The sequence below is a fragment of the Vombatus ursinus genome, unplaced genomic scaffold (assembly GCF_900497805.2).
Source record: "Vombatus ursinus unplaced genomic scaffold, bare-nosed wombat genome assembly UNPS02014959.1, whole genome shotgun sequence".
Lineage (NCBI taxonomy): Eukaryota > Metazoa > Chordata > Mammalia > Diprotodontia > Vombatidae > Vombatus > Vombatus ursinus.
In genome coordinates, this window is record NW_020954737.1 from 4,901,430 (window position 1) to 4,916,447 (window position 15,018).

The 15,018-nt window shown below is 36.3% G+C and overlaps 1 protein-coding gene across 8 annotated transcripts in view; it reads right to left on the minus strand.

The window, feature by feature from the left end:
- Window positions 1-2,090: 2,090 nt before the first annotated feature.
- The window catches only part of CCDC14 (coiled-coil domain containing 14), a 47,329-nt gene continuing 34,401 nt past the window's right edge, over window positions 2,091-15,018 (minus strand). For all 8 annotated transcript variants that reach the window (XM_027845124.1, XM_027845123.1, XM_027845122.1 and 5 more), the window contains 3 exons: window positions 6,546-6,764; window positions 6,341-6,473; window positions 2,091-3,215 (listed from right to left, as the gene is read on the minus strand). In XM_027845124.1, coding sequence (XP_027700925.1) covers window positions 2,234-3,215; window positions 6,341-6,473; window positions 6,546-6,764 — 1,334 coding nt within the window. In that variant the 3' untranslated portion in view covers window positions 2,091-2,233. The remainder of the gene's footprint in view (window positions 3,216-6,340; window positions 6,474-6,545; window positions 6,765-15,018) is intronic.

Consider the following 15,018-nt stretch of genomic DNA (forward strand, 5'->3'; position numbering starts at 1 on the left):
GTCTGAGGCAATCAGATATAATGGGCCAGCTACATTTTCACTCTCACCAATCAAGGTAGCTTAGTCCCAGGGCAAGAGTTTCAAAATTAAGTGGGTCAAGTCCTCCAGGAAGATGGGACATGGTTTCTGGAGCAGTGTTTCAAAAATCTGTTAGGGAGCTATTCCAATATTCCAACAGTTGATGACAGTGAGAGCCTATACTAGTGATAATAAGTAGAAAAGGAATGTACAAGACCTTTAGGGTGAGGAACCAGAGACCTAACTAATCTACAAATTGGGTAATCAGTCCATAAAAAATGTATTTTTATGTGGATTAATTAGTATCCCATTTTGGTGCATTGATCACAAAGTAATGAAGTCTAACCAGCAGGGGGAGTTCAGAACACACATCCTGACTAAAGCAACCAGCCCTGTTGGTTGTAGAGGAACGAGTCAAAAAAGCCTTGATGCTCTTTATGAGCGACCACCTTAAATCAGGGAGTCTCAAATTCTATTGCACTGATGGGCCAAGCTTATGAAAAATAGTAGGCTAGATAAATATTCCACAAAATACATGTCCCCTTTCCCTCTTCCCCAATATTTTCCAGACCCAACCTTGTTCATATCTTTATGTGCTGGGATTCTTATGTGATATAATTTGAGGAATGCAAAGAAGGTCTATCCTTCAATGTACTCATGATATCTGAAATGCCACTATTCATGACTTTGGGTTTAAATGTAATCAAATGAGATAATGTAAAGGGCTTTGAAAACCTTGATGCTATGTATACATATCAATTATTTATATGGAATTGGTTCAATCAGATCTTAACCAAATAACATCTCAGTAAGAGGTTTGGTATGGAGGAGGGTTATGGAAACATAGTATGTATATATAGAGGTGTCATAGGGGATGAGGATGGTGTAAAGGAGAGGTAGGAACTCTCAAAAGATTTAACTTCTTCGGTTTTGTCTAGGGCTGGTCCTGCTTATTTTTCTCTTGTTGGTCTCTTTCCCCATCACCTTTTGCTTCTCTTCTGCCCACCTATGCTTCCCTTTTCCACTCTTGACCCCAACATATATTCCACCATAGAATATTCCTTCACCCTTCTGCTCTCTCACTTATCTTTCCCCAGCAATTTCACATGCAATCATCTCTCCTCCCTTAATAAGCTACCCTGTCTGGTTTCAGCTGTCTTTTGAGTAACTGGGCTTTCCACCAAATATTCTTCCTTCTCTTTTACGCTACAGAACAAGTAAATACAGACTAAGACTGCACAAGGAGCTCACAAAGCTTGGTAGCCACGAATGCAAGAGGACAAGGGGTACAGTTACTGCCCATCATCCCTAGGATTTTATTTAGTACTTTCTCCCTTCCCTGCCTTTAGATACCCCTTCTCTTCCCTTCCACTACAACCCTTATGTTTCCTTTGGAAACCTGTAGCCCGATTTCAGTTTCATACCATATTACTTGAACCCCAGTCAGCTGAGCAATTCCCTTTAAACTTTCTTTCTCACACTGTGGTAGGTCAGTAAGGTGACTGGCTTCCTATCCAGCCTTTAGTGATGGAGGGTCAGACAGTCTATCTCTTCTTTTGGTATTGACTTTGGAGCTCTCAGGCAAGATTCCAGTGGACAATGCAGGAACATACCCTTAACCACTGGAACATTTAAGAGAGGTAGTCCAAACTGTCACAATTATTCTAAGAGGGCAAGTAATGTTCATAGTGTTTAACAACTGAAGAATGGAACAATCATTACCAAAGTCCCCATGGGGACTTATTTCCCTTTTCTTATTTCCATTCCTCTGCCAAGCTTAAAAGCCTTACTACTACCATTTCCTCACGAGCTTAACGTTCCTTAGCCTTCTGAAACCTGGCTTCTACCTCCACCATAACTGAAAATGTATTCTTAATGGTCACCAATGTCATATTTACCCAAATCATATGGGTACATTTGAATTTAATCATTTAACAGCTAAATGCTGGACACAATTCACAAATCTCTCCTGGATAATTAGGATATTTGTTCCCTAAAATATTAATTCTTCAAGATGACAGATTTCACAAATTTCATAGTGTCAATTTAATGCAATAATAAATTTAGTTTATTCCACTGATAAGTTAATTCCACCCATAATTTAAACTAATATAAAACACTCATTGTACAGACACTCCAAAAACAGAGCATAAGGTATCAAAATATTCTGCAACAAATGAAGAATGGACACACTCAGTTTTGTTTTCTTTTAGATTCATTTCTTCAGCATGCCAGTCTGTAAAGTTTTTTGTAGCCTAGTTATGTTGGCATCCAATGCTGCAAGGCCATTTCTGAAGTCCTGCTCATCATGTGAAGTGAATGAAGAGAGGGAAGACATACTCCAGTCAGACATTCTTGACATTAAATCAGAATTTAAAAAGCTATAGTCACAGAGAGTACTATTTTTTAATAGCGAAGTGGCAGTTTGACATTCCAAGGTATTATGATGACCCATAGACTTGTCCACAAAGTCAGCAGGTATTTTACTGATTACCTCTCTTATTTTCATTAGGAGTTGTTCATCTTCTACATTAACTGCCCTTATCTTTTCAGATACAGCTTCTGTTTCGCTCTTCAGAGAAGTATTAGGGAACTTTTCAAAACTAGCCTTTGCATCTTCTGAGGATGCAAATAAAGAGATGGGCTTAAGCGGCTCATTTTGTTTTTCAGAACCCAGAATTCCACTGTTGCCAGATAGTTTGGAGTTAGAGACGTTATTCTGTGGCAATGGACTTCCTCTTTCAGGAGTGGATTTCTTTTTAGAGGAGCTTACAGCAAATGGGAGGTAAACTGTCTCATCATTCAGTCCGGATTCATCATCTATTAAGGTGTCCATCTCACTCCCTACTTCTGAAAGTACCTTTGAATGATATGGTACAGTCCCAAGGTCTAATTCATTAGCTGAACCTGGAGATTTGTGTTTAAAGACTTCAGGGTTTAGGAAATTTTCATAAGGCACAACTGGCACTCTCCCTTTTCGATCTTCTTTTAAAAATGGTGATTCTGTGTGAGTATAAATTTGATTGTTTTCTAATTTTTTAAGGTGACTCATGGAAAACTGAGGTGGAGATTTTTTATGCTGTAGGTGTTTTTCATGAATGTCTAGAAGGGATCTGGTAAGCATTTTCTCAGGCTTATAGAGAGTGTTGGTCACACTGAGGTTTGTGAGGAGTTGTGTCATGTTGTTCTGCAAAGTTCTGTTGGGAGAAATTAGGTATATTAGTTATTTTTCCTGGCCAATGTATATTTTTCCTTTGGCAATAGCTCATTTCCATTTTGAATAAAATGTCACAGATGGCTTAGGTTTAATTTGGATTTCATGGAATAATTTACCCCAGATAGTTTAACCACACATAGGTTAAAAGTATAAAGGAAAACACTGAATTTCTAGAATGTTTTTGACTTTGCAGGGGAAAGTAAATGACTATATGACAACAGAACTTCAACTGTAATATTTTCATGTAAAAACAGATTCAGAAAATAATCTCTTGTAAAATGTGAATTCACAGATTATATATATATATATATATATATATATATATATATATGCATGTATGTTTATGTAGAGCTGGAAGGACCCTTAGAAGTCATCTAGTTCAACCTCCTTTTATGGATAAGAAAACAAGCCCAGAGAAATGAACCGATTTGCCCAAGGTCACACAGGTGCTAAGTGGTAGAAATGGGATCTGAATTCAGGTCCTGTACCCGCAGTGCAGTGCCTGGCTTGTAATTGCATACTTGGTTAAAATACAGGAAGTGGGAAGCTATATGACAACTTGTCAGATATGAGACAAAATTCATAATTCAGATGGGGGTTGGGATAGAAGGCACTCTAGTTTTCATTTCTAAGATACTATTTTTTTTTAAATTTTTTCACGGTACCTCAAACAAAACGCATGTTATTTCCTTCCACTAGAAGTATACATTCAAAATATATTACCCTCTAGTGGTTATTATCAGAACAACATGGCTAAGGCTTATGTGCAGGTGAATCTGGTTTTCTATAAACCAACTTTATGTAAATTCAAACATTTTCCACTTGGTCTACATTATAATTTCAAAAATGCTTTTTCTTTATTTCTGATTAATTTTTATGTAAGTAGCAGCAATTTTTTTTGATCCTCTAACCCCAAATAGCTTAAAAAGTTATAAAAATGTAAATAAATTAGAGGAGCATATCTTTAAAGAACCTTCTAACTAACAAGGTTGGGAGTTCTGTACTGCTATGTTAGATTTTCTTAAAATAGGGAACATTTATTATATATTTCCTACTAGTCATCAAGCACTGGGAAATTATACTGTTACAAATTTGAGAGTCAGGAAGAGAACAGGACACAATCCTATCATCAAAAATAATTTGTGGAAATGTAATTTAATGGATATCAGTAAAGCTAACATGTAAAGTATTAATACTTACTCTACAAATTAAAAGTCAAAAAACTCTACACATTTAAAAAGAACGTCCCTAAATAATTCCAATAAAGACATTATCCATATTTTGATCATACAGCAAAAGCTACAGATTTCTCAATTTAAAACAAACAACAAAAGGATGGTGATCTGGAAAACAAAGTTATCTATTTCCATAATAATCGATATTTTCCACTGAGGCTACTTATTAAAAGTATTTCCATTTAAATATGAACCACCAGGTGCAGTATTCAAGTGCTCAGAAGAACACTTTCTATTACTTACACTCCATTTCTCACCCCTTTTTGCATAATTTTAAACCACGAGTTACATGAGAATCTAAAAAGAGTGATCATGATAGCTATAATCATTTAAAAGTTTATGTAGGATGGGGGTGAATGAAGTAAGTAAAAGCTTGAGACGTTTGCCAGCCCTCACATATTAGTTTCTGACCACTCCTGACAAAAATGGGAAAGATATTCCAAAAAATTGTATGGAGTTACTCTCTACAGGTTAGTAAAAACAGAACACTTGTGTCTACTTGGGGTCAGTTCTGACCAAGAAACTGAGGAGGGGGCTTGAACACTTATTTTATTTGACACACTGATTGCTATTGTTCCATCCATTTTCAGCATCTCTTAGTTTCTAAGTAAAACTGAAAAACAAAACAAAACAAACAAATCAATCTTGACCACCAGTGTTTAAAAAAACAAAACAAAACTAGGGGCCAGTTTCAAGATAGTAGCTTTGAAGAAAAAAAAAAACAAACCAACAAACTATTTGTAGATTCAAGCCTATTACCGAAATACCATAAAGTCACTGACCCTATTGAGATTAACATGAGCTTAAGCCCAGTATGCCTAAGCCCAGACTCAAAAACAAACAACAAAAAAAAACCTTAGACCCAAAATAATGTTAAAAATTGTGTGTATAGTAACCTGCAATTGTTTTTGGAGTTGCGCCAAATCCTATGTATACCTGTGCCTAAGCGTATCTGCTAGTCTCCTTGAGTCATTAAAAGGTCCAATTTACCAAATTAACATAGGTTAACTGGAAGTCATGAAAAGCAAAGTGCAAAAGGCTACTAAATACTAGGGAAGATGACTGACGCAAACTCTGGAATCTCCTTTTGAGGAGGTCTTTAAAAAAAATCCTAGAACAATAACCCTCTCATTGAGATGTTTTAAGTCCTAAAGGTTGGCTGCAGCTAGGGATGGAGTGAGACAGAGAGGAATGTATTTTTCTGTGGATTATTTAGTATCCCGTTTGGTGCACAGATACAAAGTACACATCACAGATGAGAATGCCAAGGTAATTCTTGTCAAAAGGAAGGTCACTAAGTGGGAATTAAAAACCAAGGTTGTTGTTACTAGTAACTATTACTAGTTACCATTATAGGAAAGGAGATCTCTCAGGAATAAGCAGGCACAGAGGCTGATCCAGAAAGAGTTCCTCAACAGCAGGTCAAGGAGATCTCACCTCCTTTTCTTGATGATAATACAAAAGTAGAGGGCATATGATATCACAAACAGTTTTGAGGGGGCAGCGAGCTAGGCGGCAAAGTGGATAGAGCACCGGTCTTTGAGTCAGGAGGACCTGAGTTCAAATCTGGCCTCAGACAATTGACACTTACTAGCTGTGTGACCCTAGGCAAGTAAGTCACTTAAACCTGACTGCCTCACCAAAAAGCAAAAAACCAAACCAAAACAAAACAAAACAAAAAAACAGCCTTGAGCAGTGGAAGGAGAAAATAAATACACTGAATTGAATGACAGAAGGATGCTGGGAATAGTTAAAGATATGCTGTAAGTGTTAGACAGTCAGGGTTTGAGATCCTTTTTTTCAACTCTTGACTTTTGATAAGATAGTCAGATATGACAATTACCGTGTTAAGAATGAGAGTGAAGATTACCTGGTTAGTTCTTTTAGCCGGATAATTTCAGCTTCACGCTGATGTAATGTTACATCCAAGATCTTATTTTCCTTTCTAGATGTTTCTAGTTTAAACTGGTAGGTTTTCACATTGGCCAAGGCTTCCTCCAATTCTAAAACATAAAAGAGTTTTAGTTTTCATTTTTAACAAAAATATGATCATTTACTACAGGTCAAATACATACCAATTTTAATCTTTGCAGTCTCCATCTCAAAATGCTTCTTATTTTCAAATATTTTTTTGTCTTTCTCTTGAAATATCTTGACGTACTTCCTGTATTCTTCTTTCTGGCTTTCAATCACCTGTAAGAGCTTGTCATTCTTACTCCTGAGTAACTTCTGATTCCTTAATGACTCCTTCAGCTGGGTCTGCAGGGACATGTTGAGTGACTGCGTAGAAATTACTGTTAGGACAAAGAGTCCAAAATGTGTTTTTAAAGCTTAAAGTATGCATGCATATAGGTAGAGATTCAAAAGGAAAAGTAAATAAAATCTAAAATTTTCATCATTACGACTTTATGTTCTGTGTAAATTCTGCATATAATGAAAAACATTTAACAAGTCAGGTTTTTCTATCACCAGTGAGTATTTCACACATTTTAAAGGGATAGTTTTATTTTCTTAACCTAAAAATAATATATTCCAAGGATGACCAATTTGACCCCACATATGGAGACTAGAATTCACCACTGTTATGGATTTTGTCAAAATTATAATAAAACTTAAAAAAATTTAGGGGGTATTTTTGGTTAAAGGGAACTACTATGTCCTTATATCACTTCAGGTTTTTTAAAGTAGATAATGCTACTTGAAAAAATCTCTCCACTGATGCCTTTTTTAATACCAAATTCAATTCTGAAAATATCACTCACACACACACACACACACACACACACACACCCCAACTTGCCCACCTTCCCTCATAATAAAGATTCAAACAAAAACAAACCCCAAAACTTGGTAAATCAACACCAACCAGGTTCAACACTATTATAGTTTGTGAATATTATTCCCCTGATTCTGCTTACTTCTTTCTGTATCAGTTCATATGAATCTTCCCATGTTACTCTGAATTTCTCATATTCTTTTTTTAATCACGTAAAAATATTTAAGTATATCCATATACCATAATTTGTCTATTCCTCAAACAACAGGTATTTCCTGTTTCTAGTCATTATCACAAAAAAAAGCTAATTTTTTTGGATTCCTTGCAATAAAGGAATAATGAAAAAAGTTATATGAAGACTTGTTCCACAGCCATTTCTATATATACTCCGATATATTACCCTCTCTCCAATGATCCCTTTCTTGTAACAAAGAAAAAAGCAACTGATAACAGTGACCTTATATGACAGCAAAGGTGACATTTCATAGACATTGTACTCCTCACCCCCTTTACCAAAAAGAGGGAGATGCATTTCTTTTAAAAATTTCTTTATTACAAGCTTGACAAATCTCAACAAACATGAACATTTCCATATACAAAGAACAGAAAGAGAATTATATATGAATCTCTTATATAGCTTTAACATATGTATAAACATAAACATAATACCAACACTGTCATGCTTGTATGTGTCCCATTCTAAACTTCCTTCTGCTCTAGTCTGTGGATTTTTAATGTATGATTGATGTTTTTCTTTTCTTTTTAAAATTATCATTACCTTCCCCACATCCCCTCTCCAAATAAAATAATTAAGTAAAATAAAGTGAAACAAATTCACACATTTTTTTGTCCTAAAATGTATGTCTCATTTTGCACCTCTCATTATCCATTGCCTCTCTGCCAAGAGATAGGAAATATGCTTTGTCATCAGTCTTTTGGAGTCCTAATTGGTTAGGACACTGATAAAAGATCTTGAGGTTTTCAAAGTTGATTATCATATTACGTATTTATTTATACAAGTCTTCCCAGGTTTCTCTTAATCTATCCCTTTTATCATTTTTGATGGCAAAATAATATCCTTTACACACATATACCGTATTGTTCAGCCATTCCCCAACAGATGGGTACCTGCTTTACTTCCTGTTCTATGCTACAATAAAAAGTGCTGCCATAAGTATTTTGTATATATAGGTCTTTTCTGGAACTGTTGTCTAGTAGTAGTATCTCTGGGTCAAAAAGTATGAGTGTCTGGAGATAGACTGTTCTATCTTCTCTTAAGATTGGTTATTTTAAGTACTCAGTGTTTGGCTTTGTTTTAATATTCTTTTCATTTACTTTACACCTTCTACTTCTTCTACTTACCTTTATCTGCATCAGTTCATACAGCTCTTTCCATGGGTTCTCTGATGCTGAAAATTTGTTGTTTCTCACGGAATGATAATATTCCATTTCAATTATATAACACATACACAGTATGTGTGTACATATATGTATATATATGACAAACACATAATTATATAATGTTCAGCCATTCCCCAATACCCACTATGTTTCCTGTTTTTGTGCTACCACAAAGTCTGTTCTAACTTTTTAAGAACACCTACAAAATATTTTATTTTTAAAAATTAAGTGAAATAAAAAAAAGAAGGAACAATGAATATAGTGGTATTTCTAAAATAATCCCAATTCTTTTTATTGACCACAATTTTATCAGCTTTGGGGGGGGGGATGTTTTTCAGCTGTTTTTTTAAGGACAGAAAAGAATAATATGAAATATCTACTTAAGATATCAATCAATGTATCCAAGCCACATATGGATGGTTATTACCATTAGAAGACTGGGGTTCCATTACCTATGAATTAAAGTCAATTCTCTTCTTTCAAAACCTTGGGACTCAGGCTTTAAGTATGGCCACATGGAAAGGTAAGTAATAGCCTTGTCCAAAACCTTTTATACTACCTAGAGTTTTACAAGCTAGTGAGGAACTTGATATAGAGAAGGTACAGAAAACACAGGAAACATTCGCTATAGTTCAATCCAGCTCATCAAACACTACCTAATACTGCCATGGTACAATATTAGAGGCTGAAGATAAGAAACGTGTGTGTATATGTATGTATAACTGTCCTTAAAGAATTTATAATCTACTAGAAGATAAGACATATATGCAAATAATTGTAATTCAAACAAGAATATGATAAGTGCATAGGAAAACTCAAATAGGCACGAAGAATTTGAGAAGTGGGAATAGTCACTTCCAGAGAGAACCAAGTTAATCGGTTCATTGAGGAGGTGGCATTAGGGGTAGGCCTTGAAAGAAGGGGGACAGTGAGCATAAATGCAAAGGCAGAAGCCTGTGTGAGAGTTGAGTGCCAGGTGGACACCAAAGGTGGATGAGCAGTCCTTAAAAGGGCTCAAGATCAGAGATCAGAAATGGATAATAGTTAAGGCCAGCAGCAAAAACTATGTAACTGTAGGCAATGAAAAAAGTTTTTTGCTCAGTCCCCTGATTTCATTGGTGTGGGGAATTGCTAGTAATGGAAATTCCCTTCACTGATTCAAATCAGCAACCTGTCTGTAACTTAATAGGCTTACAGACTTGCTTTGGGCACTGAGTGATTGGTCACAGAGCAAGTATGAGTCAGAGTCAAGACTTAAATTGAGGTTTTCCTAACCTCAGTTCCGGTCCTCTATCTACTATGCCATTAAAAGTCTCTTAGACAAGTTCTAAAAATAGGAACGATTTCTAAAATATCTTGTGTCCAAAGTTATATGTAATATTTTACTGACAAATTACATTTAACTAAGTGTGAAATTAGATGAGTAAAAATGAGAAGATATGGTATGTGAGACAATCTATATCAGATCTATAACAAACAAACTTGTTTTGTAGAAAATTGGGAATAGGGTATAACAGACACTACCAACACTTTCTTAGAAAGTTCAAGCCATACACCACAATGTAGAGACCAAAGAGCCTAGAAATCATCTTAGCCAGAAAGTATTCTATCCCTTATGGGCAGCTAGGTGGTGCAGTGGATAGAGCACAGGGCCTGGAATCAGGAAGACTCATCCTCTTCAGTTCAAATCTGGCCTCAGGACACTTTGCAGCTGTGACCCTCGTTAAGTCACTTAACCCTGTCTGCCTCAGTTTTCTCAGCAGTAAAATGAGCTAGAGAAGGAAATGGCAAACCACTCCAGTATCTTTGCTAAGAAAACCTCAAATGGGGTCACAAAGAGTCGAACATGATTAAAATGACTAAACAATTTATCTCTTTGCCGAATGGAGAGAAATAGAAGTCAATGACAATCAATCCCTTGTTTAGAATATGAACTTGTCTATCAACATAGAGGAAGAAGGCAGGTGATTACAGCAGCATCACCTTATAAAACAGCAAGAAGCAGTAAGGGGAAAATGTTTATGGAAAACTGGTCAAGAAACCAAATTAAGCCAGATCATCCCCGAGGGCATTTAAGATCCAAACTGGGAGGACAATAGAAATGAAATGAAAGAGATTTGCAGAGACTTGAATCCTTTGATGGATCTGTGATCAATCAATGTGGGTAACTCCTTCCAACAGCAAAGATCATAACCTATTCATTCTATGTGAGGTTAACACCCAACATCCTGAGACTGTGTGGATAGGAAGAAAAGTGGTAAGCTATCTGCTGCTCATTTCTGAGCTCTGTACATTACTACAAGATCAGCCCATTTCCTTTCCCAGTCACACAACTCTTTAATGATTTTTGTTTGTTTGTTCTTTGTTTTCCAAGAGGACCAATGACATCATGGGGTAATGTCTTGACTTGTGCACGAATGAGATTTAAGTGAGGAAGAGTTGCACAAAGTTGTCACCTTCACTCTCTCTTCCAGAGTTATCAAAGCCCAGTGGAAAGACAAAAGTCAAGATAACTAGTGATGGCCTGGGATGCAGAGGATGACCTTGGCATTTTCAATGTCTGGCCAAGCTCTAAGTGCTCCACAGTGCCTGCTTCAGCTGCCTTCACAGATGCTGGAACAAACTGTTTTCATTCTGTCCAGGGAAGTCTTCACATGTTTGGGGTGAACATTCCTTCATTCACAGACGAGGCCTGTTGGTTATCCTCAACCTGGGTTAGCCTATCTGCCATGACAGTTTTGCCGGGGTGTGGTCACTGCACATGCTACAGCTTCTTGGAGTCATAGGTGAGAGTTGAGTGTCAGGTAGACACCAAAGGTGGATGAGGAGTCCTGAGAAGGGCTCAGCAAGCCCTCACACCAGAGGTGCTAGATCTCCCTGAACACCTCATACACCCCTTTATATATCTTTAATGATCTTTATACCACTGCTCCTAGGCAGTTCTCTGGTGGTAATGTTATAGCCTATTATATTATTATTATAGCCTGATCACTATGCACTCCTCTATTGCCAAATGACTGAAATAAGTAAGATTGTCAGAAATATAAATTCAGAATAAATTCTGAGTCACTATAAACAGTAGGTGCTCAAATGTTTGGACTGTTTTAATATTTATGGCTCACACATACAACTATATGTGTTTCTTCGGTTTGTGTGGGCCCATGAGATTCCACATATAAGGATCCAACGGAATATAGATTATTTTCTAAAAGACATTTCCTTGAATGGAAATAAAAATTCTTATGACCTATGGGGAATCAAAAGACTAAGGAAGCAGAGATAGTTCTGCTCTGAAATTTACCTCTGATTTGCTCTCCTTATGGGGAAAGCAACAGACCTGGTAATATTTGGAATACAGGGAGATGGAAGAAATGGCCTTGCAAAAACTAGGCCAAAACCCCTACAATTTTTACTACGAAGGTGGGGAACATTAATATCAATGCTGGGTTCAATAGGGTTTTCACATGATAAAGAAAGACATGGGGAAATGATGGACTATGGAAAATCCACAGTCCAATTGAGAGACAATGGACCTGTTGGGACCCTAGCTTCTAAATGCTTTGAGAATAAGCAATATTGAACAAAGGTTATGGCAAAGGAAAAACGAATTTTTTTTTTATTAAGGGAATGCTTAGAAGACTGCACCAACTTGAGCTAGTCATTACTAATTATCATTTATAAAGTGCTTTAAAGTTTGCAAGGCATTTTTTTCATATTTATCATTTGATCTTCACATGACAACCCTGTCAAGTTGATGCTATTATCATTTCCATTTTACAGATAAGGAAACTGAGGCTAAGACCAGCTAAGTGACTTGCCCAGGGTCACACAACTAATAAATATCTTTGACAAAATAAGACTCAGGTCATCCTGACTCCATATTCGGCACTCAATTCACCATCGACTTAACTATTACATTCATGTATTACCTTCCTCTCAAAGCAAATTATACACATGAAGGTATTAGGCCTCAGTAACTTTTAGGGACATGTTTTCAGGCCCCTTCGTTTTGAGGGCTGTTTGCCAACTAAGGTCTAGTGATGTGAGACTTCGGTAATTATCAAACTTAAATAAGTATTATTCATAAACAAGAAAAGAGTATTTATCAATTATGTTTCTTTTCCTCAATGAAAAAAGGGCAGGAAATTTTTAAAAAAATGAGATTTCCTTACTTTTTGTTTAAAAAAAATTTAATACAGAAAAAAAAGGAAAAAGAAAAAACAAATAGGATGGCATGCTTCCTGTACAGTTCAGATAAATTTTCTCTTCCCTGTTATCCCTTCTTTCTACTCATAGAGTTACTATGTTAGTTTGATCCCTTGCCTAGATGAAAGTCTCCTAATTGGTGTCTCTGCTTCAAGTCTCCCCCTACTCCAACCCATCCTTTGCATTGCTGCCAAACTGATTTTCCTTAAGTGCAGAACTCTCAATCAACTCCAGTGGCTTCCTATTGCCTCTAAGAAAACAAAAAGAAACTCCTCTATTTAACTTTTAAATAGGTCAGGCCTTCCCAATCTGGCCCCAATCTATCTTTTTTCTTTTTTAACTAAATTTTTCTCAATGAAAAAAGTCATCTCTCCCTCTCATAGGGAAAAAACAAAACAAAACCCAGAACTCTTTAATAAATAGCAAACAAGCACATTTTGCAATGGCCACGTTCAAAACAATGTCTCATTCTGCACCTTCAAAGTGTCAAGAGGTGGGCAGCATGCTTTATCATGACTCGGAATTATGGTAGTCAGAGTTCTGAAGTCTTTCAAAGTTGTCTTTGAACAATGTTTTTATTATTGTATAAATCATTTTCCTGATTATGCTCACTTTACTATGCATAGGTTCATACAACTATTGCCAGGTTTCTCAGAAACAGTCCTCTTCATTTCTTATGACACAATACTATTCCATTACATTCATATGCCATAATTTGTCCAGCCTTTTCCCAATTGATGGGTAACTCTTTGGTTTCCAGTTCTTTGCTACCATAAAAAAGAGCTGCTATAAATATTTTTGTACACATGGATCCTTTACCTCTTTGTTTGATCTCTTTGGGGCATAGATCCAGTAATGTTATTGCTGGATTGAAGGATATGCACAGTTTAGCAACTTTTGGGACAGAGTTTAAAATTACTTTCCAGAATGGCTGGACCAGTTCATAGCTTCACCAACAGAGCAATAATGTACCTATTTTTCCACAGCCCTTCCAGCATCTGCCATTTTCCTTTTCATTTTGGTCACCTTTGTTAGTCTGATGGGTGTGAGGTAATTGCTTTCATTTGCTTTTCTCTAATAATTAGTGATTTGGAACATTGTCTTCTTTTTCAAATGGCTACTAATAGCTTGAATTTATTTTTCTAAAAATACCTGTTCATACCCTTTGGCCATTTGTCAATTGGGAAATGTCTTTTATTCTTATATGGTGGAATCAGTTCCATATATATCTTGGAAATGAGAAGAGAAATTTCCTGCCAAGATTTTTTCCCCAGTTTAATTTGCTTCTCTTCTAAATTTAGCTGCATTGGCTTTGTTTGTGCAAAGACTTTTATATTTTATATAATCAAAATTGTCTATTTCATCTTCTGTCCCAACCTATCTTTTCACGCTAATTGTATATTATTCCCTTCCTGAATTATAGCCAGACTGATCTCTTTACTGTTTTTCACATGTGGCGTTCTGCCTCTTGTTTTATGTTGGAATATACTCCCTCCTTACCTCCACCTCACAGAATCCTTCTCTTTAAGATACAGCCTTCTACTGTATCACCTTCTACATGAAGCCTTCCCCAATCTCCTTATTGCTAGCGCTCTCCTTTCCTCCCAAACTTCAGCTACTTTGTAACATTTTACTGTCTTTGTATTTACTTTGCATAAAATGTACATACTTGCTGCCTCCCTTATTAGAACCTAAGTTCCTTCTCAGTAGAGACTGTTTCTATCCGTGTATTTGTGTTTCTAGCACTTAGAGCAGTGCCTGACACATAACAGACACTTTACAAAACTTATTACTCTCATTTATATGGTAGTATATACAGCTGAGTTCTACAGATGCCTTTTGAAAGATAATCTTCCTGGCACTAGCTACATGTTTTGTTTTAGGTAGTAATACATCTTACTACCTAGGTTAGCATTTAGATAGCACTTTAAGGTTTACAAAATGCTTTACGTGTATTATCTCATTTGACTTCACAACAACCCTCCAGGGTAGGTGCTATTATCATCCCCCAATTTACAGATGAGGAAGCCAAAGCACAGAGTAGTTAAGTAACTTGCCCAGGGTTACACAGCTGGTAAATCCGAGGCAGGATTTGAACTCAGATTTTCCTAATTCCAAGTTTGGCATTCTATCCAGTATTCCACTTAGCTACATTGATAATGCAT